The sequence below is a fragment of the Coturnix japonica genome, chromosome 3, assembly GCF_001577835.2.
Source record: "Coturnix japonica isolate 7356 chromosome 3, Coturnix japonica 2.1, whole genome shotgun sequence".
In the NCBI taxonomy this organism is placed as follows: Eukaryota; Metazoa; Chordata; class Aves; order Galliformes; family Phasianidae; genus Coturnix; species Coturnix japonica.
In genome coordinates this window covers 45,584,968-45,612,721 of record NC_029518.1, presented here as the reverse complement: position 1 = coordinate 45,612,721, position 27,754 = coordinate 45,584,968, and the positions used below count along the sequence as shown (strand labels likewise).

General features: G+C 37.9%; 1 protein-coding gene across 2 annotated transcripts in view; it reads right to left on the bottom strand.

The window, feature by feature from the left end:
- Window positions 1–27,754, bottom strand: part of TIAM2 (TIAM Rac1 associated GEF 2) — an 85,214-nt gene that overhangs the window by 50,663 nt on the left and 6,797 nt on the right. The window contains exons 3-9 of one of the 2 annotated variants that reach the window (XM_015858245.1): window positions 26,362–26,797; window positions 21,359–21,531; window positions 20,109–20,333; window positions 10,200–10,385; window positions 8,926–9,072; window positions 5,838–5,900; window positions 1,098–1,265 (exon numbers count right to left, since the gene is read on the bottom strand). In XM_015858245.1, coding sequence (XP_015713731.1) covers window positions 1,098–1,265; window positions 5,838–5,900; window positions 8,926–9,072; window positions 10,200–10,385; window positions 20,109–20,333; window positions 21,359–21,531; window positions 26,362–26,797 — 1,398 coding nt within the window. The remainder of the gene's footprint in view (window positions 1–1,097; window positions 1,266–5,837; window positions 5,901–8,925; window positions 9,073–10,199; window positions 10,386–20,108; window positions 20,334–21,358; window positions 21,532–26,361; window positions 26,798–27,754) is intronic. The other variant, XM_015858246.1, reaches the window with a different exon arrangement.

The following is a 27,754-nucleotide window of genomic DNA, read 5'->3' as shown; positions in this document are numbered from 1 at the left end:
GATTCAGTATCCACCATCAAAAGCAATGAGGAGATAATTTCTCCCCAGCGATGCACTGACTTCTCTAAAAGAGCAAGCGTGTTGTGTTTTTTTGATTTAAAACATATCCTAGATTTTTAGAAACTTGTATGATTTCCTAATTTCTTTCTTTATATATTTGGTTTACAAAATTATCATGTGGTGAGAGCCACTGAAGTGGGGCCTTTACTTCATTAAAAGCCTCAACTTCCAGCCAGCTGAATGAGCTTACCTGAGATTTCACACTAATCTATGTCAAAAACTACAGACAGATTTTGTACTGAGTAGGACTCCCAACTTTTTTTTTTGTTCTCCCCATTTTAACTCCTTACCTTTGCATTAAATAAAATATATTAACCACCTGTTAGAAAACAGGAAAAAATGATTTGAATATAAAAAGTTATCTCATTCAAAGAGCTTTTTTGTGTAATTTGATTTGAATCATGAAGTTCAACTACTGGCACAAATAAAGACCGAGGTGCTAGGTAAGTTGTGATGTTCATGAGGTGGTAATCTTTTGTCAGAAGGTAAAAATCAGTATTTCCACTCTTTCTTTCATCTGTGATTCAATTTTCTGTCCTAAGACATACTGCAGTCTCTCAGATTTCTGGCATTGACTCCCAGAACGGAACACAACTCTTAGAAATTCTCAGGTAGGACTGATACGTAGTTAAAAGCAAAATAGCGCCCTTTAAGAAACAAACGTATCTAACAAGCATTTGTCATAGCAGTCTTAAATGTCTTATCTTCATTTGTTAAGTCAACTAGTCCTCATTACTCCTCTGTGACTAATTTGCGCAGAACAATTCAGTTTGCTGCAATGCAACTTGAAGCAGACACATGGGAGATCTCTCAGAGGCTGGTAAATCATTATCACTCTGTAAGGACTCAGTGCACTCTGTCTTGATCAATGCTTCTTAAAAAGTTTTCCACAGCCCTGCTACCCTGCTACTTGGCTACAACACATAAATACTGCTACTAAAGGAAACACTGCAACCACTCAAAACGTGCATTGGTGCAGAGACAGGGAGGTCCTTAAATACATCATGTTCCTTCTGAAGTGTGTGAAAAATGAATACCTTGCATGCCAGAGACAGAACATCTTCCACCCTATGTTCTGGTTTCAGAGTTAAAGCTACACCTTGACCGTCACAGAAGTGAACGTATGTTTGTGTTTCCCAAGCATTCTCCTTCTGGATGCTGTCCGGTACTGAGCAGTAGACATTCAAAAATTCATCAACTTGCTGCTGGGAGCCAGAGAAAAACAGAAATTGTACGTGAATGTTGCAAAAATAATGCCAAAAAACATACATTTACACTGACAGTTTGCAGTACATATATACCACTGTATCTTTAGACATTGTACTGTGTATACTCCCATGGCAAATGAGGGGAAAAGTCCTGTCGTTCACTGTCAATGACTTGATTTTCTTGATAATGTTCTTTCACTGTATTCCCATTATGGGCTTTATGTCTTTTTCTCATATTATTTGTTGATTTAACTCTAACTGAAAATATGTAACTACCTGATTTTATAACACAGTGGGAAACATTTCTTAAGAAGAGCTGACTACTACAATTTTACCTAATTAAGAGATCTGAAAAAACATAATTACTGTAATTTTGACAGAACAAAATGGTAATATAGTATACTTCCAGCAGAGAGCACTGTAGAGTAAGGTTTGCCATAACATATTAATGGACTAAAGCAGGAATCTAGTGTTGCTCTGTTTACTGCTTGAAATCACATTAATTCATAGGTAGCAGAGTATTTGCTTGTTTACCAGTCTTGTTCATATTCACACTCACTCCAAACCCACTCAGCTTGATCCAGTACAATATCCACCCTAACCAAAATCCCTGTCATTTTCTCACCCTTCATTTTCACACTTTGTTCTTCACTGCACTTCATGGTAGACATTTCAAAGAAAGCCACACAAGGAGAAGAAAAACACCGTAAGCACTTCTAAACCTTAAGTTTCACTTCACTATTTGGGTCTGCCTATTCAGCACATCACTTCACTGCCCTCATCAAGGCATTCTGTTTACGAAGAGGTGCTCCCTGGATTCCTCCTTAAAGCCAAAGGAAAGTGACAGTAACCCAGGAAAGCAGCAGAACTGTGACCCAAGATGGATCTTAAGATACTCTGAGCTATCTTAGAGTGCCTAACTTTGGACTGCTTTTGCTTTGCTAGTTTGTTTATAGCCTCTGTTGGTTTGGGTGTGTTTGCCACCTACAAAAAGCTTCTTGATTATGCAATTCTTCCTACTGACTCTGCAGGGACACAAGCCCAGTGGTCTACTGCAATTAAAAGCTGCAGTAAAATCAGTGCACAGGGACTGCTTCCCTTGCTGCAGGCATCAAAGTTATTGACAACAATCTATCAACAGCAACAGAGACCAATATTATTTTGTTTTTCTAAATAACTGTGGCTGTAAAAAAAAAAAATGTAATAAACAGTCCTATTCATGAAATTATTAAACAGTGCAGAAATTCAGGTTGCAGATGAACCACAATAATCATTTTATGCAAGAGTAGTGCTGGTTTTGGCAGAATGATATTAGTGAAGCAAGAGCATTCAAGAATCTTACACTGATTGCTCAACTATCCTTTATAACTAGTTGAAAATGAAATATTGATTAGCATGGGTCCACAGAAGTCCTGCGAGAATAGAACAACTATTATACAAAACAGCAGTTCTGTTATGCCATTGCAATTAATGGAGCGATGAAATCTACACCAGGTGGAGTTTCACTTTAGTGGCTGCAGCTCCAGACTGCTTGTAAAACTGCCATAGTCGAAAAAGATAATTCCAGTGGATCTGTGATGCTCTCAGAAACCAGTCAGTCAAGTGCCTGGGAGCAAATTATGATCTTCCACAGCATATATAGCAGGAATGAGAAAGGGCAAGGCAAGCATACTGCAAGAGTTGAGACAGAAATGGTAAGACTGAATTCTCCAGCAGCTTCCTTTGAGGTACATTGACTTAGATGCTCCTATCAGTTCAGAGATTTCTAATTACCAAAATGGTTTACTATCCTGCAATAATAGCTCTTTGCATCTGTTCAACAAAAAAAAAATGAATCTCACTTTTGCAACAGATTAAAAGAAAAATAAATTTAAAAAAAAGTTAATCAAAACAAAAACAGAGGATGAAGGTGATGAGAAATAGGTTTCCACAAAGCCACCTTCTTCTGAAACATTTATGACATGACAAAGTTCTTCCGACTATAGAAGACGCTTCCCCTTCCTTGCCATGTACATTGGTGCTCAAACATAAGCCACAAGATAAACTTGTCTGTTATTAAACAAAACATGTTCTTTAACTGCAGTGAATATATTGTTGCTTCATCCACATTTTCCATCTCAGAAAATCTGACATGAAGAAACTTTTTCTTGTTATGCCCACAGTGACTAATACTACAATAGTTCATTCATTCATTGCCACATAAAGTTAAAACAACCCATCCAATTTTCCAGAAATACATGCCAGAATTTGCAGACTGTCACACGTTGTGCCATAACGTTGCTGCAGGACCAATAGGTTACTTCATAATTTCCCTCACTATTTGTCTCCATTTTTATCATCCCTTTCAGGGAAAATACAGCCTTCAAGTCAGAGTTCGCTGTTTGTAATTCACTGCATTCCTCGGGTAGCATTTTATAAAAGTTTTTATCCGGTTTTGTTTTTTATTGAAATTAGCCAATGAAAATGGGTTAGTGCCAAAGTAACGGTTTTCAGAGCTATGATGAATCATTTCTGAGTTGTCGTGTGATTCATGAAAACGTCAGGATCTTAAAAATGCCCACACTGTATTTAATTCCCATTAAAAAAAAAAGGTTTTTGAAACACAGTTCAATTGGTAATGCTTTTCTAAAAATAAAGTTGAGATCCAGAGCTCCACTTCTACACCTAAGCTGGAGTACTTTTTAAAGTCCTGAAACAACCCCATTTAACTTTTTTAATGGTCTGACCAAAACCTGCAGCAAGGTTGACCATATGCTGGCTGTTTCTGCCCAGACAGAGCAGAGGCAGACCTTGACCCTTTCCAGACAGCACCAAGGCAAGTGGATGTCATTATTCCTGCCTTGTGCAATGTCCAAGACCAGTCTGTCTCTCCTCACAAAGGTTCAAGAAGACCAAGAGATGCCAGGGGACACAAAACCCACAGCAGAACTGGCTGCATCAAGTGATGATGTTGATCCCCCAGCCTCAATGGGATCAGTGGCAACAATGAGGGACCAGCACACCATTCCTCTGGGAAGAACCTTCAGGAGTTGTACACAAGAGATTTTGCTTCATACTAGATTTAGGAGGGACCAAATCTCCCCAAGATTTAAGAGGACTTGACCTTTTTTTTTTTTTTTTTTTTTTTTTTTTTTTTTTTTTTTTTTTTTTGCTATTTCTGAGATGTGAAATTGAGGCAACCTGGCACCACAGTCAGTGGTAGGTTTTAGAAGAATTTGTGAGTTTTCTCAATAGGAGATCATGTCCCCCAGAAATCTCACATAATGATAATTTATTTGGAAAAGAGAGGGGCGATTTCGTATAAATATTTTCCCACTCCAGGATATAACAGGCAAGAGGTCAAGTAACAAAGGGAATTCAGTTGTTTCAGTACATCGCTTCAAAAGACACACAGAAAGTGAAGATACTTCCAAAAAATCAGAACTACAGGATTGCTGTCAATTGGAGATAACTCTCAGTTAGCTTACACATTATTACACATTTCTTTATTACCTAGCCATCACATGACTACCTCTGATGGGGAAAGAAACCCCGTAGCAAGTAATGATACCCAAAAATCCAACAATAGGAAAGCATATGAAAGATTTTGAACTTTCTCCAAAGCTTTGCCATGAAATCCTATTCCTACTGTTAATCATTTTCAAAAGCAAGATTTTATTCTAAAAGCAGTTTTTGACTTTTTGTCTAAGACCTGGTACACATATTCAGCTGAAAACGAGTAGTACTGTGACATGCTTTCTTTCTTTCAAGTCTTCTCCTAAGTCTTAAACTACATTAAAAAATATATATCTGTTTCAAGAACAAAAGAATAGGGATAGAAAGTAGGTGGGAAGACCAATCCCTTTTTTCATCTGGCACATATTGCAATTCTACACACAAAACCAAGTCCAGAAACTCTGCACCTAATATTTAATCCTTCACTTGGTACTTATCTGTACAAGCCTAGCAAGGGAAGAAGAACCTGTCTGTATAAGCACTACAGTAGTTTGACAACATGAAGTGCTCCTACATGTGTTTTGGTTATGGACTTGAGAGTGTCCTGCTCTGACTCCAGTGAGTGGATGGTGACACTATCCCCAGAGAGGCTGCAGGAACCAAAAGGGATTGTGACCAACGTCCTATGTCTTGTACATTAACTCACTCCTCTGCCCACAGGACTTGAATTTCATTGGCCTTACCACTCAAAACATACAGGTTCTGTTGAACTAGACGAAGGGGAAAAATAAAGTTTAGCATTGGCCACAATACAAAGGCAAAACCTGCAAACAACCTCAGTTCAAAATCTTTCTTAGATACCACCATACAGACATTGTATACCAGAAAGGACTAGTGCTGTAAAGAAGTTTCTAGGCGTTTTATTATTATTATTATTATTACTTGTTAAGGGCTACCACGCATGTTGAGAAACTGAAAGTGAGCAGAACTGTAGCTCTGCCATCTAACACTGACTTTACTTTTATGAACCTCGGTGGGGTTTCTGAACCAACCTTGTAACATGCTTATATATTCTAGAAATACATTTGGGAATTTAAATTAAGATGGTGCAGAATAGGGACAGGCTTCTCTTACCTCAGCAGAGTTGGCTGAATTCTGGACACCAGCAATTCCATGCCCTCCAGCGGAGTCAAAAATCTATAACAATACAGAAAAATAAATAGGCTAAACAAATTATATAATTAATTGGTTACAACTGAAGAAACAAAAACTAGATGAATATATTTAATTCCCAAACCAGGGATGGTTTTGCACTTCTGGTTGTTTTATTTTGATGGGAGGTAGTATTAAGGAAATAGGAATTCTCCCTCCATAAAGAAAGTTTAAGTCAATGTTCTCCTTCAGAGTTATGTGTACACTTATATTCAAACATATACAAAAGCATCCACATGCTTGTTTGGTTTTTTCCTATCTGCTACTTAGCAGTAACTTTAAAGACAATGACCATCAAATAATGTACTCTTCTCCAAGTTACAGTTTTACCATTTGCTATATCATTAGGTACAGCTACAAATCTCAATGATTTGAAGAAGCAATTTTGAATTAATATTGCAGATTTGGAAAATATCATCCCCTACAGCTTTTCAGCTCATCTACCTGAACAGCAAGCCTGACACTGTTGGTAGTAATATAACTTTAGCTAGAACAGCATACTTGGCCCCCACCAGCACTAGCAAGGAAGTCACTAGCTGACTATTGCCCTACTTCAGAACTGACAAAAGCAGAAACTACAATCTACATTTCCCATGTGTAGAAAGTAGTAGTTTCTACAGAGAGGCTAGGAAGTAGTAGTTAATAGTATCCCACAAAGATGTTAGGACTATTCTTGCAATTAAATTTAAAAAAAATAAATTAAAAAAAAAATCAATAGCTAAGGCTACAATCAGATATTTTGGTGATAAGAGTTATATAAACATAAGGATAGATCTAGACAGTTCATATAAGATCTTGATTTGCAGGTAGTAACATTACTGTCCCAAATTACAAATATAAACTGCACTTTTAGTCTCCTTCTGGAATCTACAAATCAGTACAACATCATCTGACTTACATCTGACCTTTCTTTCCCCTCCCCCCCTTTTTTTCCTTGGAAAATCCTTTTGGATAATCCAAGACAATGACAAACTCTTTTCTAACATTTCACATAAAATGTAGTTTCTGACAGTGTGTCTAACAGGCACTACTTTTGAACTTCCTCTTTCTTGTCTTACCCGCAGATGTAGTCAAAGCATTTTATTGTTTATGATTTCTCAAAATAGTTTATCATTTAGACTGAAGAAAAGCAGATAAGCATTTAAGAAACTGGGGATAATGTGAGCCTAGACAGCCCCCATCTGCTACAGTTCAGTTTTATTAACTGGTTTCTAAAAGACCAAGTGACTTCACTGATGTTTACAAAAGCCTCCTGGAACAGAAACTCTGCACCCTATTTTTTGAATTATTATTAACAACATAAAAATAAGATAAAAATTAAAACTTCTCTGATGCAACGATGGTCAAGAACATAGCATCTAATTTTGAAGCAAGAGTACCATAGACACCATACTAGCTCTAGTCAAATGAATTTTAATTAAACCCATGAGCGCATGAAATTTTTAACCTTTTTTTGTGAAACAGATGTCGGAGCACAATTAGGAGAGAACCAACCCTGACTTTTCCTACTTAACCCAGTTTCCCAGCGGGTTGAAAAGCTGACAAGAAAGGCAGCCCCAGGCCTATTCTGATTTACAATTACGTGCATATACACTAGTCTGAGCAATGACATGGCTCCCCTTTCAGCCACTTTCCAGGTTCAAGGGTCAGTTTTTAATTCATGCCTTTAAAAATTCTTCACTTTTATGAGTATGAGTCATAGTGCAGTGTTATTAAATATGCAACACTCAGAATTTACATTTCCTTAATTTTATTGTAGGTTGCTTAATAAAAAAAAAAAAAAAAAAAAAAATCAAATAAACACAAGAATCTGAGTTCTTGGATGAAAATGAACACTTTTTAGGGCCAGCTGTTGCAAGTTTTGGAACAGAGGGTGAGGACGCACAGGGGACAGCTCTGCCTGTGCTCAGGAAACAGCTAGGAGGGCAGCAGGAGCCTCCTTGCCTTGTCGTGGAAATGAGATTCCCTGTCCCTGAGCTCCACAGAATCCACTTCTCAGGCTACAAAGAGTACAGGGGGATGTATCATACAGTTAAGGCAGTGAGAGATATCAGCACAGCTGGAAATGAAGCTAATGGGCACAGCAACCCTTCCCTCAGGTCTGTTATTAATAAAGAAATAAAGATGTAGAACTCGCAGACTAGCCTCACCTGTCACAGAGAACACTGAAAAATATATGAGAAAGACCACCTGGAGAAAATCTTTCAACCAGTTCCCTCTTTCAAATGACAGACAGATTTGAGCTTTTATTCTTATTCAGCATCACCATATAACACACCTCAACTGATATGCAAAAAAATGCCTATCAGTCTTCAAAAGAAGCTTCATCCCAAAGCAACACGCAGATAAATATTTACCCATTAAAAACATAAATAAACAGACCAGAAAATTCGGACCTGTTATTTTGCAATATTAAGTCTGTTTCACCAGTTCTGGGGGACTACAGTAATACAAATATGGGTAGATTTGCTTTGTATACCTCCTGTGAGAGGCAATGCCAAAGGCCGCTATCTTTGGATCAGTCTCTCCTTCCCCCTCCCCCACCCCACCCCCCCCATGAAGAATCACCAATGTTATTCTGTATTAAATTGCAATAGTACTTCAGAGTCCCAGATATGCATCAACACAACACCAAATTAAAGACTTGCATACAGGTTTTCTCCAAAGAAATCCTACTTCACAACAATTTGCAAGATGGCCAGAAGATGAGTTTTCTTACAAATTCAGAAGAGATTGTCTTGAACTGCAGATAAACTAATCCACAGGGACAAATCTCTCATTCATCAACTTTATTTAACACAAAGGAATCCAAAATCAGACATATGCCAATGCCTCTTCACAAGTGACGTTCTCATTGTAAGTCTATAATGTCTATTGAAATTGTAGAGGCAAACCTGATGGGCAGATGTCTCCTTCACCATGCACCGACAGCATTAGGCAGGATAAGCCCCAGTAGAAACAAGCCCTTCTCTACTTCCAGTATCCTAAATCCTCAGTAAATAAGATTTACCTGTGTTATGGAAGGTCGCTTTTCTTTTCCTTTTCTTGCCAGCGTGTCCAGTCCTTTTAGTGAAGAAAACAAACCCTTCTTATTTCGGACTCTTTGAGACAGAGACAGGGTACGCTTTCTGAGAGCAGCTTCATCCCTGGAGCAGATCTATTTAAACACAGACAGAACTTCTTTATAGCATTTTCATAAAAGCAAAATACTGATAGTTATTTCAACCTAAGAGAACAAACGCAAGTTTCTTCAGTTTATCTCAATGCAATATGCCATGATGCTTTTTTTCATATTCAAATGGTGTAAGAGCATAATTTTTTTCATGAGGCAAAATTAGAAGGTCATAAAAGAGAAGGAACTGGAAAATGTTGCACTGAAAAACAGAAGAAGTTAATGAAAAGACTCTGAAAAAGAATGATAATCTAGACAAAGCTGGCAAACATAGAAGATAAAAGTGCTATACTATTGTGTCATTGACAAGCAACGACACAAAATATACAGATAAAAATAGTGGCTGAGAGAAACACATTCTCTGTTGGGTCTTTCAAGGCTAATATTCAGTCTGATGCAGAAATTCATCAGTTCATGCAGAAAACATGCTCTATCTCTTGCTGCAGAGACCAGCTTCGCAGTCCTGTAAAGATTAAAAGAAGAAGCATGCCTGCTACTGTTATAGTTTACTTGAAGCCAACAAGGTGACAACAGCTTACAGCAGAGGTATTTCCTCATTCCTCTTTACAAACATAACCCATCATTTTTAAAAGTGACTTGCAAATTTAGATTGCCTCCCATTTCTGTCAATTTTAAAAATACTTTCTCTTCAGGAGGGTACTGTCTCTAAAAAAATGGAGATCTGGGACCTCCACAAAGGATTTTCTCAACCAAGAGAGACCACAATAACTTGTTCAAAATGACAACCAGTGGTTTATGTCACTTTAAACTCCAAACTCAAAGGGTCAAAATTGCAGTGACAGAATTTCAACACTATTACTTGCTTACTTTTATGTCTAGCTTTATTTCTTTAGATACGGGTCAGAAGCAGCCAATTCCAGAGTCCTCAGAGACCAAAAAAAGTCATGCCCATATATACTCATGGGTTCAAAGCCTGTCACTTTGAAAGAACATTTGTTGCAGCCAAGGAAGAGGCAGAAACAAGGGAACAAGGCCATCTGAACAATGCATGGGGGTGCAAGAATTATTTATCCTAGCACAATTTCACATGTAAATACAGTAATAATGATGGCTTTGTGTGACACACCCATGAAAAGTACATTTGTACTTACCAGTGCATGGAAGGATGAAACTGAGAAAATGCCAAGCCTTCCCAGTGCCAATTTTGAAGGACGACTGGCAGCAGCCAAAAGGCTCTTTGGGTTCGGAAGCTCCCCACCTTGCAAACTGGCTAGGTAACATCGCATTCGGAAAAGGTCCATGTTAAATTTTTCCAGGTTCTGTTCCCATTGCTGGATCTGTTTAGATATAAAAAGAGACAATTAAAAGGGGAAAAAATGTCTTTGTGGGCTGCACTGAAAATCTGAGCTCTTCCACAAACCCACAGTAAATTACTTTCATCTGGTGCTATATGGATTAGATTAGTTATTCCCTGCCAAAACACATTCAGTCATATTGTGTTACATCAACCCAAAAGATGACTTGAAATAAAACAAAGCTGGTGGTCTTAAATGCATACTGACAAGATGAACATACCATGAACTTCGAGTAGTTTGATAGCCACTAAAGCAGTTACATAAAAACATAACCTTGTGGTTCATGAAGGCTATTTTTTTTTCCTCTTTTCTCCTTTTTTTCTTTTTTGAGATTATTTTTGTTTCCTTCATTTTGTGAATTGAGATTGTATAGCTGCCTGGCTGAAAGCGAGACTGCACAGCTACACTAATTCACTACACTAAGTGAAGTAGCTGCACTGATAGAGAGGCTATATGAAGATGGTGGAAATATGAGCAGAACCCTTCTGTACACAGGAGACAATACTGGCAATGGGAGCACATACAATTCTTTGACTAATAGTTTAAAACATGCCTATGCTCAGCAATAATGCAAGAATAAGTTACATATACTCCATACAAATTACTGGACCACATGTAAGAATGTATACATACCCTTATAAAAATTTTTAAACATTTAACAGAGATAGATGTGGATGCATCAGATAACTAAATCTAATTTTAATATAAAATTAGGAAAGCGAAAAGACTTAAATACATACTAGATGAGTGAAGTCCTGAATCAAGACTCATATGGCAGAATGATGCACACTCATCTACACAAACACAGATACTTAAATTTTACACTAAAGTCAGATTTTGCTTTTAATTTTCTGTTTACATGTTGACAGCTCAAATCTGCCCCACGGTGTATAATATACATTAATATGGATAAATAATGCAAATAAGAATGCAGCTGCGTTTAATATAGTAAGCACATTCACTCATGAGAAGACAGAAAAGGCATCTACATTGGGTTAATGTACAGTAACTTAATGTACATCAACTGATAGTTGTTAAAATTCCTTGACAGTGTTTTTCTTCAAATATCAGTTCATATCACTGTAAACTTGTTAAACTGGTGGTTTAGGGTTATGGAGAAAGTTTATCGCATTTCCTCTAACATATGTATTGCCCTCATACATTTCGCTGACATGACTTGCCAATCCCTGAGTGTAAAAAAAATTGTCATCTAAAATTAATCAATGTTGGAACAAGCAGTTTTATGACTTAGAAAATAAGCTGATCAATATCACAAAAATATCAGATGAACTATTTGACCGATAGGTCCCTCTAGAAGCAAAATCAGTTCAGTTTTCTTATAACATTGCCAAGTACCACAAAATCACTACAACTGATAGAGACATTACCTATTCTAGCTTTCTTACACATGTATTCACAAACTGTAGCATCAGCTACAGCTATAGTTGTGGAAGCATTAGGCATTGAGGATAAAGGAAGGAAAGGGAAGGCAATAACAGGACAAACTCATAGTAGTCCAGAGAAAATGGACTGAGATATATATGTAAATAGCTCTGAAAGCTATGCTTCCTATTCACTTCCATGGAAACTACAACTGCTGCAAAGAGCACAGTATTTGATAGAACAACTACAAAACAATATTTCTCAGCAGTCAACACCCTTAGATGTGCATTCTCATTGGTGATGATCAAGAACCTGCAAGCCCTGCTCATGAAAATATGCAGTGCCACTCCAAATGTGGCTTGCCTTCTACATCACTGTTGCCACTGCTGAAACACACCACCCACCACCTTACTGTGCTGAAATCTCTATCACCATTCAGCAATCATCTATTAGTGTCAATGAGTGCAATTGTTTTCTACATGGAAGAATTCAGTGACATACTTTTTCTTCATCCTATGTTAGACGTCATTTTGTCAGACTTTCACTGCATGGCATCAAAATGTAATGGAATATTGTTGGGAAGATTCAGCCCTTACTACCATACTACCAACATCTGCCTCTGACGTCATGGGTCAACAGAATAACATAGGAGGCATTAATTTCAGTGTAGCCCTCATATCTAATGACAACACCTCCCCCAGTCTCATGCTACACTTTCAAAACATGCATCCTTTATGTCCCATAAAGAACAATTATTTTTTTTCTTTGATTTTTTTTGAACACTGTCCTTCATTTTGCTCTCTTCTCTCAAGATACTCTTTATCCAATATTTTACTGCATGCCTATATCTTACATATGGAACAATACCAGAAAGAGCCTTTGTGACCAGCTCTTCCTCCATGTCAACATCTAATAAACCAAAACCTACAAATTCAAGCAAAGTCTTTCCCTCTGGAATGATATCTCCATGTACAGAATCAACACCTCAAGAATAGAGCAAGGCTTGTTCTGGGTGCTGCTGGAACGGAACATCCTGTTCCCACTGAACACAAGCTGAACTCAGGTCCTATGTTTCTGAGGCTTTCTTCAGAATCTTCATTTACTCCTTTCAAGTAAGTTGTATTTTAAAATAATCTCAGAAGGGGGAGTGAGGTAAAACACAAGGATGTTCTAAAGAAATAATTAAATTAAAGTGTTTATCAGTCATTCAGGATGCTAGCTAATCAGCTCCAAAAGCATCGGTAATCATGATGTTACATTTAATGGCATTAGCAAAAGCTGTAGGCAGGGAATTTCTGAGATTGTCTTGTAGTCTTATCAAAACCATGGATGTCTGGAAACAATTGGAGACCACAAACCAATACCAGCTGCTATTTGTCTAAGCCTTTTAAACTATGATAATTCTTCCGAAAGATTTATATTCTTGAGGGCTAGATGGGGGAAGCTCACAAATAAAAAAAGCAACAACTTCAAAGCTCACTATAACCTGGTCCATGAAGTTAATTTACAGCCTGAAGATTAGATGCTACAATCTTCACTCTGCTATTGTGTGAGGCAAACCTGTGACCCACGTGAGAGGACTGTCCAAAGACAGCTCAAGGACTTAGGTTCATCCTGTACAGACAACACTTTTGAAATCTGTTCTAAAGCAAATGGGAAAAAGCACATGCAGCAGGCAGCAGTGAGAGTGGGAATGGGTGACAGGCTAACAGCAACAAGAAGAGAGTCCACAAAGAGATAAGAGATACTGCCTGATGGGAGGCATGCCAAAACAAACAAGCATACATGTGACCCGCTCGGTTATTGCTGCTTGTTTGCACTGCAAGCCTGAACATCAAGGGCATCCAAAACACCTACCTTTCTCTCCTAGTTTCAATCACACTTCAAACACCTCTAGTGAATTTCTAGGAAAACCATTAAAGGAGGTGAGGCAAAAGGCAAGCTGCCATTCTCAGTACAAGCAATTGTGAGGCATGCATAACTGGGTTTTGTGGCAGCATGAGATAGAATGGGAGAACGACAAGTAGAGACCATCCAAATAAACCTATTTCAGACCAATAGGATCTCTGTAAAATAGAGAGAAGGAAAATATAGCAGAGTTATAAAGGAGCAAGACACAAGAAGCCCAAAGAGTTAGGGACATAAATGATTTAGTTTGGGTCACCAGGACAAATTAGGGCTAGGAAGCCTGATTCAGAGACAAGACTAATTATGCTAGCAGTGCTAAGTAAAAGGACTACCATGACAGAGACCTTAATGGTTAACACACAGTGTGGTACTTTTGGCAGTAATTTAGCAGTAATGATCTTTTTTCAGATCATAAACAGAAAATTCTCTCCCAAATTAAGTGAAAAATCTATTAAGGCACTAAGAGACAGTTGTAAATTCATTACACTATGAATTATGCAAACAGATGAGTTGAAGGAAGGTGCTAGAAGGTGAATTTCTTCATGTTCAGTATCCCTGCTAGGCTGGTTCTTGGGTAAATACTGAATTGGGACCTTGGGAAAGCCAGGAAGTAAATATGTTTAGAGTAAATCACACAGAACAGGGGTTTTCAGAATGTGAGATGGGGGCCCACTGAGTACTGCTTAGGAGATTATAAAAAGTTAGTAGGGAAGGACAAGTCTTATCTGCTATACAGCCGTCGCTGTAGGTAATGCATCTAACAGAACCTCCACCCAAGCATGCCTCAGGGCTGCTGTCTGTGAAAGACAAGGCCCAGCAAAGTCTGTGCTGGTAGAGGAACTTAGAGACAGGCACTGGATCCTCGCCCATCCTATCATGCAGTGCTAACAGCATCCTTTGGAAATGGGAGGAAAAAACATCTTTTTTTCAAATACTTATTTGCTACAAAGTAAAAGAGCTCAATGTAATAAAATCAAAACTAGCACGGAATTAGCTGAAAGCAGTGCCAGAAGCACCATACCAACTCAGTGTAAGAATACTTCAAGTAACGAGAGAAAAGAGGGAAGGAAGAAGACTCCTGAAGCTCTCCTAATAACAAAATAGAATTTTTCCACTTTGCACTTGTAAGGTAACACAAAAGATTCACAAAGAGAAGTGATTAGGTCTTTAAAATGGATTTGATTTAGAAACAGATCTTACACCATACAGAAACATCAGCTCCTCATGACACAACTTTCTACAGCAATAAGAAATTCAGAATTTTCCCCTACACAACATCTTCTGTCTAGATTGAAATGTCTCTGCAAGCTGATGTAAGGAACTCTGAATTTAAATGAATCTTCTGCCGCTCTTTTATATGATCAGCTTTTTAACCACATTACAAACAATGTCAAACTCTTAGCATTCCAGTCCCCAGTTCTCAGACACAATACATATTGCACCCATCTGGTCAAATGAGTCACTCAGTATCTTGGGACAGAAAAAAGACTTTTTATTGTCATTTCTTCCTAAAGAGCAGCAAAGGGGCAGTCTGACAAAATAGCATCTAACATGGAAGCGCAGATGAAGCAAAGCTGTGTCACTGAATTCCTCCATGTGGAAAACATGGCACCCGCTGACATTCATCAGCAAACAGTGGATGTGAGTACAGACAGGCAGTGGGTGGTGCATTTCAGCCGTGGCAACAGTGGGTCACCGTGGCTGGTACAGACGTTTACAAGCACAAAGTGTAGGCTCTGGGTCACCACTAGTGAAAATGCAGATCTAATGGTGGTGCCTATGATGAAAATTATTGTTATGTAGCTGATAATGTGCTCTATCAAATAGTGCTACTATGCTCTTTGTATCTACGGTAGTTTCCATGGAAATAAATAGGAGGCATTACGTGCAGGGCAACCTACATATATATATGTATATATATATATCCATTTTCTCTGCACTTTTGTGAGTTGTGTCTTTTTATAAGCTTTTGTAAATCCAGTCTTTCAGAGCAAAATATACATGTCTATAGCCAGGGATGAAATTCAGAAAGCCATCGAATCCAGCTGCCCCTCCCCACAAAACAGCAGATAGCCCTTCCTGCACACACCCCTGCAACAGCTTAATCTCACAACCACTGCTATGCAATTCTACATTTGCTAGTAGTTTGTTTCAGGAAGATTTAATATAAAATAATGAATAAAGACGGAATTTCATACATCTGCAAAACAGCAATTACAGCAGTGAAGAGAGTGGAGATGAACCTCCTTTACTTCCCTGGCTGCTTATTCTCTTCATTCCTTAGTGACTACCAAATGCAAAGGATTTTACTACTAACATAGGGGCAGTTCACACAACACTGAATATTAATACCTAAGAAACCGAACCGAATCACTCAGAAAGCAAAGCTGAACTCTAGCCAGTTAAAAGACCATCCAAACTGAAGATTTAACAAATTTAGATAACTTTTTTTTTTTTTTTTTTTTTTTAGTTTAGAAGAGTGTGAAAGAAGGAAAAATCACTGGATATTATAAATAAATTAGAATTTCTATGTGGAGAAACCGGCAAGTGTTATTAAAGATCCCTGGAAACATTCTATTTCAGGTTTGTTACTATGAGTTTTCACCTAACGTTGGACAATACTTCATAAAATGCTTAATAGAAAAATACAGATCTGCTATTTGGTCTTCTGAAAGGAGCCCGGAGAGTAAAATTCTTAAAACTATACAAATTGTCTTCCTATACATGTTTATGAGAGGAAAGAGAAATAGTCAAATATATTTAAAAAAAAAAAAAAAAACAAAAAAAAACCAAAAAAACGTAATGAAGTTATGAAGCAAAAGGCAAAAGATCACCAAAGGAAAAGAAGGAAACATACTAACTTATTTAATGACAATTCAGAGAAAACAAAGTACCACCTTACTGATCCCCTTATTTTGCTTTATATGTGTGCAGTTATACAATTGTACAGTTACACAATTACACAGTCAATAGGTAAAGAGAGGTTAAACAGATGTTTCTCATGAAAGGTTATTGTGATAGAAAAATAATCTATGACAAATGTAAAATGCTTACTGATGTCAAAGGTTCACAGTAAATTCCACAAAGGAGTGACCTCCAGAGAAAGAGAGCCTGCCTTAGTGGTGGTCAGCCCTTAAATGAGACCTGGGAGAGGTGGAGCCAAGCTCCACCCCTTCTGGTAGCGCAGCTGAATTACCTTCACCTGTGCTCCTGCAGCTGACTCATTGCTTGCCTCAGGTGGCTAATCAGAGGTTCAGGCTGTGATCAACAGTTTCCCATATGCTATGCTAATAGATGAAGACTTGCAGTTGCAGGTGCACATGAAAACTTACATAAAAACCATCTTCAAGTATGCATCTGTTTTTCTCATTAATGCCTAATTGTTTCAATGCTTGAAAGTAAAACCTCTGCTTATAACCTCCCTGATAAATAAGTCTCATGCACACAGAAAATACGAATAAGAGAAAACTCTGAATAGCTTGGAAAATAAAACATTATTATGCCAATATATTACAATTCAAAAAGTCCAGAATGCTTTCAAGCAACCATTATTCACAGTGCTGTGCTAAAATGACACCATAGAAAAGACTTGTGTACAAAGTGCACAAAGAAATACACCCAGAGCTACAGTGCCCTCGCAGTGAGGCTAATTTTCTATCCCATTAAAAACATTTCTACAGGCAAAGGCAGCTCCAGTTTTAAATTAACATGCAATATTTTGTTAAAAGAGCTTCAAATAAATGCCATGAATCACTTTCACTAAATTCAGTTGCAGGTAGACAAGGCTCCGTTATCACAGCAAATGTAAATATGAATACCTCTCCCATGTTAAACAACTAGGAAGTTAACATAGATAGACAGGCTATCTACACAGTCTACCATAAAGACAGACTCTATGGGCTTTGAAATCATGCTCAGTGCTGTGAGATTTTTGAACTTGTTACTTTTTGTCTTACTGTGTTACACCCTGGGGAAACAAACCAGCACCACCAAACAGCATATTTATAGCATATATTAATATAAATACACATGGCCATAAGGTAGTATGTGCACACTTATTTTCAGCCATATGACCAGAGGCCTACTGGGAATAGTTGCTGTACACACACTGCTCTCTTTGATCTCTTCTAAATTGCCCACTGTACCGATAGCTATATCAAGGGCTTCTATTTTCTCTTATGCTGCTAGTAAGTCCATTATTATTATTACGGAACCAGTAAACCTGGACAGAGGGAATCCCTGATCTAAACTGCAGGTCTGAAGACATTTCTTGTCCAGTTTGATAGCATCAAGTTTCTAAAATAGTCATTTATATAGAAAATCAACCCTCTCATTCTGTTTTTTGCACTTCTGTGTATAGTGATACACAGTTTTATCAAACTCTAGCCTGCAAATCCATCATATTTAAAAAGAAGCATCCAAAGAACTTTTACAGTTCACTTGCTGCAAACAAAAAATAAACCTGTATATACATTTAAGTACATACAGCAATTTTAGAAGTCTGGATATCCTTCCTGTAATTGCCTTTCAGGTAATGGCATCTGTGAAACAAGAGAAGATGCTGCATGCTTGTAAAGCCTTGTGATTTATTAAGCCTTCAGCAGAAAAGCATTCCTTTTAAATCAATATAAATGTGTAAAGAAAAACTAGAAAGTTGAGGTTGGGTAGTTGCTTTTCTGAGGAAAAGGAAGAAAAGAGACAAAAGTGGTCCCTCTGCAGTCAATTTCAGTATTTGCTTTGACTTCCCAGAACCTATCTCCAAGTAAAGTTGTCTGGAACAGGATGTATATTATATACTTCAGTCAGCTCCTACATGTTTGAAAACACCACCAAACACAGAGAATACAAGTTCAAGTATTTATACTCTTCTTGTGTCTGAAAGTGGGCAAAAGATAACTAAATCATTTCAGTTCAAAACAACTGAGCAACACATACACAAACCTTTCACTGAGGAATAATGCTTTTCCAAAATCATTAGCTCTGTAAGTATATTGAGAGTGCAAGAGTGCTTACTTACTAAATATATCGAGTTGTTTTTTTGTTGTTTTTTTTTTTTTTCCCCCAGAAACCCATCTCTGAGACATTAAATCAAAAGATCGGGAAACCCAGTTATCTACTGACTTCTCTCTGAAGTGATCTTGCTGACAAAATTTAAAGCAGTTTTAAGAGGAAATTTTATAGAGATCAAAGGGTTTCAGACTGAAGAAAAGGCTCACTGTGAATTTACTGTTTGCTAACTAGTGGATTTTTGCAGTCAATTCATTTCACTCTTTGTCTTGCTAGTTTGCCCTCAGTCATCATTTTGAGAAATTGACAGAAGATTAGCAAGAATAAATCTTCTGCAACCCTAGTGATGGATTTTAGTTATAGCAAAATGCAGCCAATTCCTTCCACGATCAGAACCAGAAAACAATGACAGTTGTTCAAGGACAGAACATCTAATTAGCAGAAATGAAGAGACCATCATTAGCAAAGTTCACCTGACTCTAAATAAACTACTAGCATCAGTATCTAGTGAGTCAGTGAGTGTATAAAAAGATTTTTCTTCAGTGTGTCACACATGATAAGGCCAAGCACTAGAGAGTCTCTAGAAATCTGTGTGTTTTTCTATGTCTCAAAACCTACAGCAATAAAAGGATGCCTTGCTCATCACTAGGCTCTGGAACATGAAATAAAATGACATGGAAAGTGTAAACATCTGAGCACTCCAAAAGCTTAGGAACACCACCACAAATTCCCACACAAACCTATTTACCTTTTTGAACTCAGCTCATATAATAGCTTCAGTCTGTCAGTGGTACTCATGGAAGTGCTCTTCCATCTAAGATGGATGGTCTTGACTTCTAGTTCTCCTTTGAACTCCTATGTGGCTTTTTAAGAAGACTAGAGGATCCTGGACTTTAATGTCTAAATTTCAGCTGAAGCATATGGTTTTGTCTGCTCTAGACCTTCTTACAATTTTATTTGGATAGAACATACACCACATCACATTTTAAGGTGCAGAAATGTATTGCTATGTACCTACTCTAAAATGTTTCCTGCAGTTCAATAATAAATTATTCACCGAACATACTGCAGATCCTGTGTTATGCTACATAATAGCTAGATATTATTAACATCTAAGCGTATGACAAAACAAAGCAGTGGAAATTAATTACATTTTTAAAGAAGAGAAAATAAATAGCTTTGTGTTCATAAATCAGACCAGTCTGATCATCAGCTTTGAGTGCTGGTCTACTTCCTGAGCTGCTCTGGATTGCTATAGAAACATGGCAATAATTATGACTACCATATCATGCCAACTATCTCCATGACAATTGCTTTCAGCTTTCAGAGACAAAAGCAAGAAATTATGATAAATATTCTCCCACAATAATACTTTGTAGCAAAAACAAGCCACACTATTTTCAGTACCTGATTCTCTATCGCTTTTCTGTTTTTTGGATCACTAACAATTGAGAGCTGCAACTCGGCCATCTTTTTCATCTTGCTGTCCATATCAATCTTCTGAAAAAGACTCTTGGTCTGATTTTTCAGTAGCCGAACTGTGTCCTCCTTCCCAAGCTTCTTTGCAAAGAGGGAAGCACAGGCTGAATGTATGGCAGTAACCCAGTTTTCCAAATCTGTCTGACTTGTCGCCTGTGGAACAAACCAACAGTGCAAAATTACAACCAGGAAAAAGAAAAGAAACAAAATGAATCTGCAACTCTAGGACACAAATTGTTTGATAGGTTCCCTGAGACCTGAAGCATTTGCTCCCAAAACTTCTCAAGTAAAGTTCTAAGACTATGCAAACAAAGGAGCTTTTTCCATAATCATGATTTGTACCCAACCTCCAGCTTCTCTTTCTTAGACCTTCTAGGTCTGAGGGCTCTGGGAGCACAACAGAGCCCATGAGCTGTGGGCAAGATGTGACTTGCATTCTTTATTTAGTCCTCCAATTAAATAAGGTGAAAGCCGACAGATTTCAAAAATAAATCTCTTGCGGAGGTAACATAGCAACAGGGATGATTTTAAAAGTAAGGTGTGAGGAGAGGTGTTTGCTTACTTTAAAAATGCCAAATTATTATAGCAAAGCCTAGCAAGGTAAAGAGAATACATCTGCACAAAGTGTCTCCAGAGATGTTTACAAGCGTGCCTATGAATCGACATGTTTTTATGCAGGCAGTTCCACACATTACTGTTCTTTATTAATATTTCCAGTGCTGCAGTTAAGCAGCCAAGAACTATTTTTAACTGTCTTTTTGAATGCTTCACTCAACTGAGACTTCCTCTGAGGCCAGCGGATTCAGGGCTGTGTCCATCATTCTATAAAGGCACAATGCTGACAAATGTGAAAACATTTGCTAAGACGCCTGATTTTCTGGAAGCCCGTAATGATCAAGAACCAGAATTGTCTTGTATGTTTGTGCTCTGTGTTCTCTTTATTTCTGAACTGTAACTGACTGAGTCAACTGGTGTAATATCATACACTTGATGTTGTATCACACTTACATCAATACCATAACAGTATATTGTAATAATGTAACTGTAGTATTATTTTTAAGTCACAGACATAATGAGATTGCATGCATACGTATACATAATTACATACATGTAAGTACATAATCAAAGACACCATATACAATGGAAATAGTTAAAAAGTTATGTATGCATTCTGTTACCTGAAATAGGTAGACATCTCCAAAAGAATTGCTGAGACAGAACACGTTTTCTTTCTTGGGATGCTCTGGAACAGACTGGACTATACTGTCTTCAGCAAACAGGGCATATCGAGGCAAGCTACTCTGCTCCACTGAATTCCTTCCATAGGTCTCATAGAACAGCAGAGTACAACCTTTGGGGTTCAAAGGGACAAGAAATGTGAAGAGAAAATTAAGCTCTGGATCTCCCATTCAAGTTCTCTTAGATTAATGCTTCTGTGAATTAAAATTCCCAATGACAGAGAGTATTAGTTCCCCTCTTTAGAGTTAGAAAAATGAGCAGGATCCTCAAAACTGGGAAATAGGAAAAGTTAATATTGAATTTACCAATGTAAATTTAGAACAGACATCCAATAGAGATACAACAAATATTCAGGACTTAAAAAAAATAAACAAACAAAATGAAGAGGATAGCTCAGTAATCTCAGCCTATTAAAATATTTAAGCCTGTAGAAAAATTCCTGCTTAGTTCAATCAGCTCATCTGCTCAGTTATTATTTAAGAGAATCGGCTCTCTCTCAACAACCTTCGTAGTTGCAGACAAAAGATTTGCAGAAACACTGGTCTTCCAAAAAATAAGCAAAGTGAATAAACATCTCAAATTTAAAGTGGACTTTCTTCAATCTACCTGAAAACTGTCAAGTTAGATGATGAACAGTATCAGGATAATTTAAAACAGCGTAAAGCATTCTCATGGGTAGAGGAAAATGTAAGATGTGAGATGTACAAACAGAAAACAAATTTCATTCTTGACAGTCATGAATGCAAATAGAGAAATTATTTCTGGAGGAAAGAAGAGCAGCCTTGGTCCCAGTACCCACAAGTATGACTACACTGCCTTTGGCAGTGGAGCTGGCATAAGAGCTGCCTGCTGCTCTTGTGCTCCTTGCCAGCCATTCATTGCTGCCCTGTATTACATCTCACTGTCCTCTGAGATGTGTCGATTTACCTGCCCAAGCAGCCACAGTCTGAGGTACGTTACTAAAATAATCCTGTATAAAATTATCTTGGGTTTCTGAAGAATTTCTTAACCCATTTGTGCATCTAGAGAAAAGAAGTAAATGCACTTCACTTTCATTCCTGTGAAATAATAGAGGAGTTGATGGTGTGTTGTTTTTGTTTGTTTTTTTTTACAATTAGAAAACTAATTAATACTAGACTATGGTTGCATGTTTAACCTGGAAGAAATAAGAAGAGATGCTATAAATATAATTGGAAAATTGCCTAAACAGTTAGAAAACTCTGAGGCTGCTGGTGGAATTTTCAGCAAGGAGATCCTTTTCTAAAAGATATGCTTCAATTCACTCAGGAATTAATTTAAAGACTTACAGCCACATTATGTATTGACTCAGACTAAATGATCACAATGGTCCCCTAGGGACCAGAAATCCATGAATATATTACTGGTTTAGCCCCTATACACATTCAGCGGAGAACTTGAAACTCAGCCGGTGCAAGGATTAAGTTTGTTAGGGCTACACCATTGTTATCTCTTTGGTCTGCTTTTTCTTGTCGTTTTTCCTTCAAATCAAAGAGACAACACAACACAAGGCAGCACCTAAATTTACACATATATATACCTAGGTAGTACGTATAAAGGGAATGTTGCAAAACCTCCAAAATAGAAATGTTTTCTTTATACTTTTTTTTTTTTTTTAAATAGCTGCAACTAGACATAAAACCCTGTTTTGACATTTCTCTAACTTTAGTACACTTAACATCGTACTAAAAATCCCAAACACATCAACCAAATTCACGTGATTTTGAGGTAAAGATTACTCAACAGTTAGATCTGAAATCAGAACTAAAATCCTTGGTTTTGGAGATACTACTGCCTGATTAAGGAAAATGATTTGCCTGCTAGGGTTTGTGGAGCACACTGATTTTGAGAAGCTGCAAGACAGAGTCCACTCTTTCTCTCATGGCCCAAATCTAGATATTTTATATGATAATAAAAAGTCAGATGAACCTCATCACATTCTCCAGTGCCACTGAATGTACAGCAGTTACACAATAAAAGGAAATCACACGTTACTGAGCAAATCAGTTGACAACCGCAAGGTTTTAAAAGGAACACATTCAATAAATAGCAATTCCTGTGCACTACTTTAATGCTTCTTTTTCCTGTTGCTGCTCAGTTCATCTAACAGTATACTCAAGATAGGAGGGAATCTTATAGAGTTGGTCCTATCCTTTCCTCCTTACCCACTCATACTTGCTCTCCTTTAAGATAGAGACAGCTGGACATTTCTGCAGTAGGAATAGGATACGGTTTGTTACACTGCAAATCAGATATAACCACTTCTTTAGTAGTTCCACCATGACAGAACAAACAAAACCAACAAACCAAAGTTTCCTCTTGCATTCATCAGCAGCAACACTGTACAACAACTTCCACTTTTGTATTTCAGGAAAGTACAAATTAGTTCTATTTAAAACTTCCACATTTCCCCTACAAATTATCAGAAAGGTAACTAAAGATATGTTGCCTTTTACAGTGGAAGTTTACATGTACAAAATCAAGCAAGTAAGTAATAGCTGAAGAGCATGCATGGTTGTTAAGGTGTATAGCACCCAAGATATATCTTGGGGTGAAGCATTAGCTGGTTTCATGAACTCTGAAAGACCCACTGGGACTGATTATAGTTAAAGTATTTTCACCAAAATGTGAGCTGAAAGGGAAGTGCAGTTGGAAAGCAATTTCCCTCATTAAAATAAATTAATTAGACAAGACAGATGGGAAAGAGAGATCCTCATGTTATTATTCAAGCACAGGTCATGGTGGCCCTGAAAGTGAAGCAAAGGTCTCAGGACACGTCGACTTTGAAGTCTGGCATGTAACAAATGGTTATAAGCTTTCTGCATATTTATAATTTAACACATCTCACCAGAGTGCAAAGAAACACACTGTTCTCCATTTGCATATATGGCTATTTTAAGTCACATTTTAAAATATCTTGGCTACTTAAATTTCAAGAACAAATTAAATATAGATTTATTCAAAGTCCTGCATTGGGGAAAGCTAAAGCAAGAGACTTGATCTTGATGCAGCATCTTATGAAAACAGAACTACACCTTTATATCTAGACAGGCAAGTTTATTTTGGCACCAGAGCTCTCTACAGGACAACAAAGGAAATCAAGGATCAAGGAAATTAGAAATGTATATTTAAAACTGTTAGCAAAGCAGAGTAGATTCTTCACCGTGAATGCAGCCATATCACTCATCTTAAGAAAGCATTATATTGAATACTTCTCATAACATTAGAAGCTAATAAAGCTTTTTCCAAATAATTTTATTGTTTCCTTGATATGGCTGGATAAATACAGGTAGCAAGAAGGACGTGACTTGTTCAAGGAAACCAGTAAGCCAACTGCATAGCAAATAAACAAACAAAAAACACCTGACTTCCTTCCCAGAGCACTATAGCTTCATTGTCCTGAAAATGTACAGACAACTAGTACACATGCATTACAGTTTCTGCATTTGACATATTTGTTAAGAAACTGCTAGAATTTCAGAAGAGGCAGATAAAACTCATTTGCCCTCCATAACACAAACATACAATAAAAGGGTGGCATTCAGATATTGTTTTTTCTTTTGTATATACTGCTTGTAAGCATGAATCATGCTACCTGATGATCAGTATAAGTAGTTTAAACTGTTAAGACTGCCTACATTTTGATCCTTTGATAACAGGTCTCTGAATTATAAGGCAGAATTGCTACATTCTTGCAAGTTTGCTTCCTTCAATCAGTACTATCAAGGGTAACATTCTCCACACTTGCTATTTGATGTTCATTTTTCTTCAGTCTACACCCATGCAGAATTTTGAAAAGGGCAACCTGTGGGAAAGTTGTTATTTTCTCTCCTGCAGTCTCAGACATGCTAGGAAATTATTAAGTTTGATCATTTCCTTACTCATTAACTTAGCACTACATCTACTGAAAGTCAAATTCTTTGGATACAATTGGGGAAAAAAAAAAAAAAAAAAAAAAAAAAAGAAAGAATGAAAAAATAAGCCTATGAACTCACCCAGTAAATTCCTTTTCCTCCCCACAATACATGTTATTTTCCTTCTCACACTTCCTGACACCCATATGCTTCTTGCGGCACACCTACCTGCTCCATTACTCTGAGCTATCAACACATGCTGCTAGTGCAGGGCTAAACACAGTAATCACACAACAGCAGCCTCTGTTAAGTGGATTGCCTTCCCACAGCAAGGGAAGAGGGGGGAGATGGGAAGGGCAAGCAAAATTGCTCAGTAATACAGAGCAGGCCATGTGAAAGGCCATCTGCAGAAGGAAGGGAAACTGAGGAGCCCTAGAAGTGGCTGCAGCCACAGAAGCAAGCATCCCATGCTGAGCTTTGGGCACTGCAGTCTTCCCCCCCACTGCTGCTACTGCTTCTGAATGTAAATGCTTCTCCATGTAAATGCCTCAGCACGAAGGCACTGACCTCTTAGTTACCTTGCCACCTGGCAACAAGCCAACTGTTTTTACCTTAAATTACCTCAACTTAAAGTAAACTTTATAACAGATTCAAGGAAACAGTGTGCCTGTGCCAGAGAATCAGACATCAGGGATCTTTTAATCCTTAAATTTTGACTTCCCCTGATATGGAGATGTAACTTCTGTAGCTTTACCACTTTTGGTTCAATTTAGTCTTTGACCTCCAAACATCCCGAAGCATCTTCTAAAACCCCAATTATGTGTAAATACAAGAACTAGGAAGTCAGATGAAACAATTCCCGCTATGGTAAGAAATGCAAGTGCACGCGCAATACATGAGCACCACCTTGATTTGGCGGGCTGGTTTGACACATTCTTCACTTCAAGTGTGAGAGTAGACTGTGTTAAGTTACAGGAATTGCTAATAAGAACCATCATGTGTGAAAAGCTGTGCAGACACAATGGAAATAATCAGTGCTGCAAAGCCAGAGGGGAAAAATGGCAGTTTACCTTTGAGCGTTACCCAGTACTGCTTCCACTTTCGCCGTGTGACCAGCTCCAGTTTCTTCTCTTTCTGCAGGGTCACCAGTGGTTTGAAGAACAGCCACCCTGCTTTGCGCACCACTCCTTGCTCCTTCTCATACAACAAATCCAGTTGCTCCAAGGAGCTGAGGGACTCGCTGCTGGAGTCCTCTGTTTCTGATGAGGTCTCAGTGTTCTCCAGATTTGTCCTGCTCATCTCCAGCTCCCGCATGAAGTTTTCATAAATGTTCTGCCTCAGGGCATCATTGCTGACTGCATTGGTGGACTCGCTTCTCTGGGACAGGATGTGACTGGAGCTGGGTGACCACAACAAAGTAGATTGCTGTGATGGTGCCAGTGTGTCTGTGCTGAAGTTGTCCATTCTGCTGTCAAAGTATTCACTCCCATCTTTACATTTGGGTTCCTGCATATTACAGGAAATAAGAAGTAAGTCACCAGTAAGTCTGAGTGCAAGCAGGAATAACATCACTGTACACTGCTTTATTACAGGGCTTTCCATGCACTGGTGACGCTGCTAATGCAAGGCAGCTATCTTTACCTTCAAGCATATCAGGACCAATTTTATCTCTGTTTTCTCTGTCATACAAAATGTGCATAACCAACACACACACACACACACAAAAAAAAAAAGTCAAAAGTTTGAAATATTTTAAACCTTGTAGCACTGATTGATAAAAATCTAATCTAATATACAGTTAAAAAAAAAAAAAAAAAAAAAAAAAACAGGCAGGAAGGCTTGCTGACTGGCAAGAATCCAGAGGTGTGTATTTTCTATCTTGCTGGAAACCCCAAGGGAGCTTGACTATCTCATCAAGCACCCACAGGTCTTTCCCCTAATTGCACTGCATTACTTTGTCCCTGCACTGAGAGGCTGGCCAATCTAATTTAAAATACTTGAGCTTGATGACATCTTGTGCCTTGCAATATGACCACTAATGCATGTCCAGCTCCTGCTCCTACCTATCCAAGTGGGATCATGCTGGCAGCTTGGACCTTGCCTGTCTCAGGCCTTCCCCAGTAACAAGCTACCCACTCTCACCTCTCCCAGGTGCAAAGGAGAGGCACACTGCATCGCAGGAAGACAACTGTTATGCTTCCATCTTACATTACTGATGGTATTTAAAATTGGTTTTAAGATTTGAGAGGACACAGCCCAAAAATTTTGCTGCCTTTTGCTGTAGAGAAAATTTGAGACTGTTGCTTGAAATGTATGAATGAAAACAAAAGAAAAGATGGCTACAAAAATCAAAGATGCGAAGCTATTTATTCTCTGTAAAAGTAAAGCTATTATACTTTTAAGTTCAGACTACTTTTATACTTGCATTTATTTGCACACAGGTCAAGTAAATAACCCTTGGTC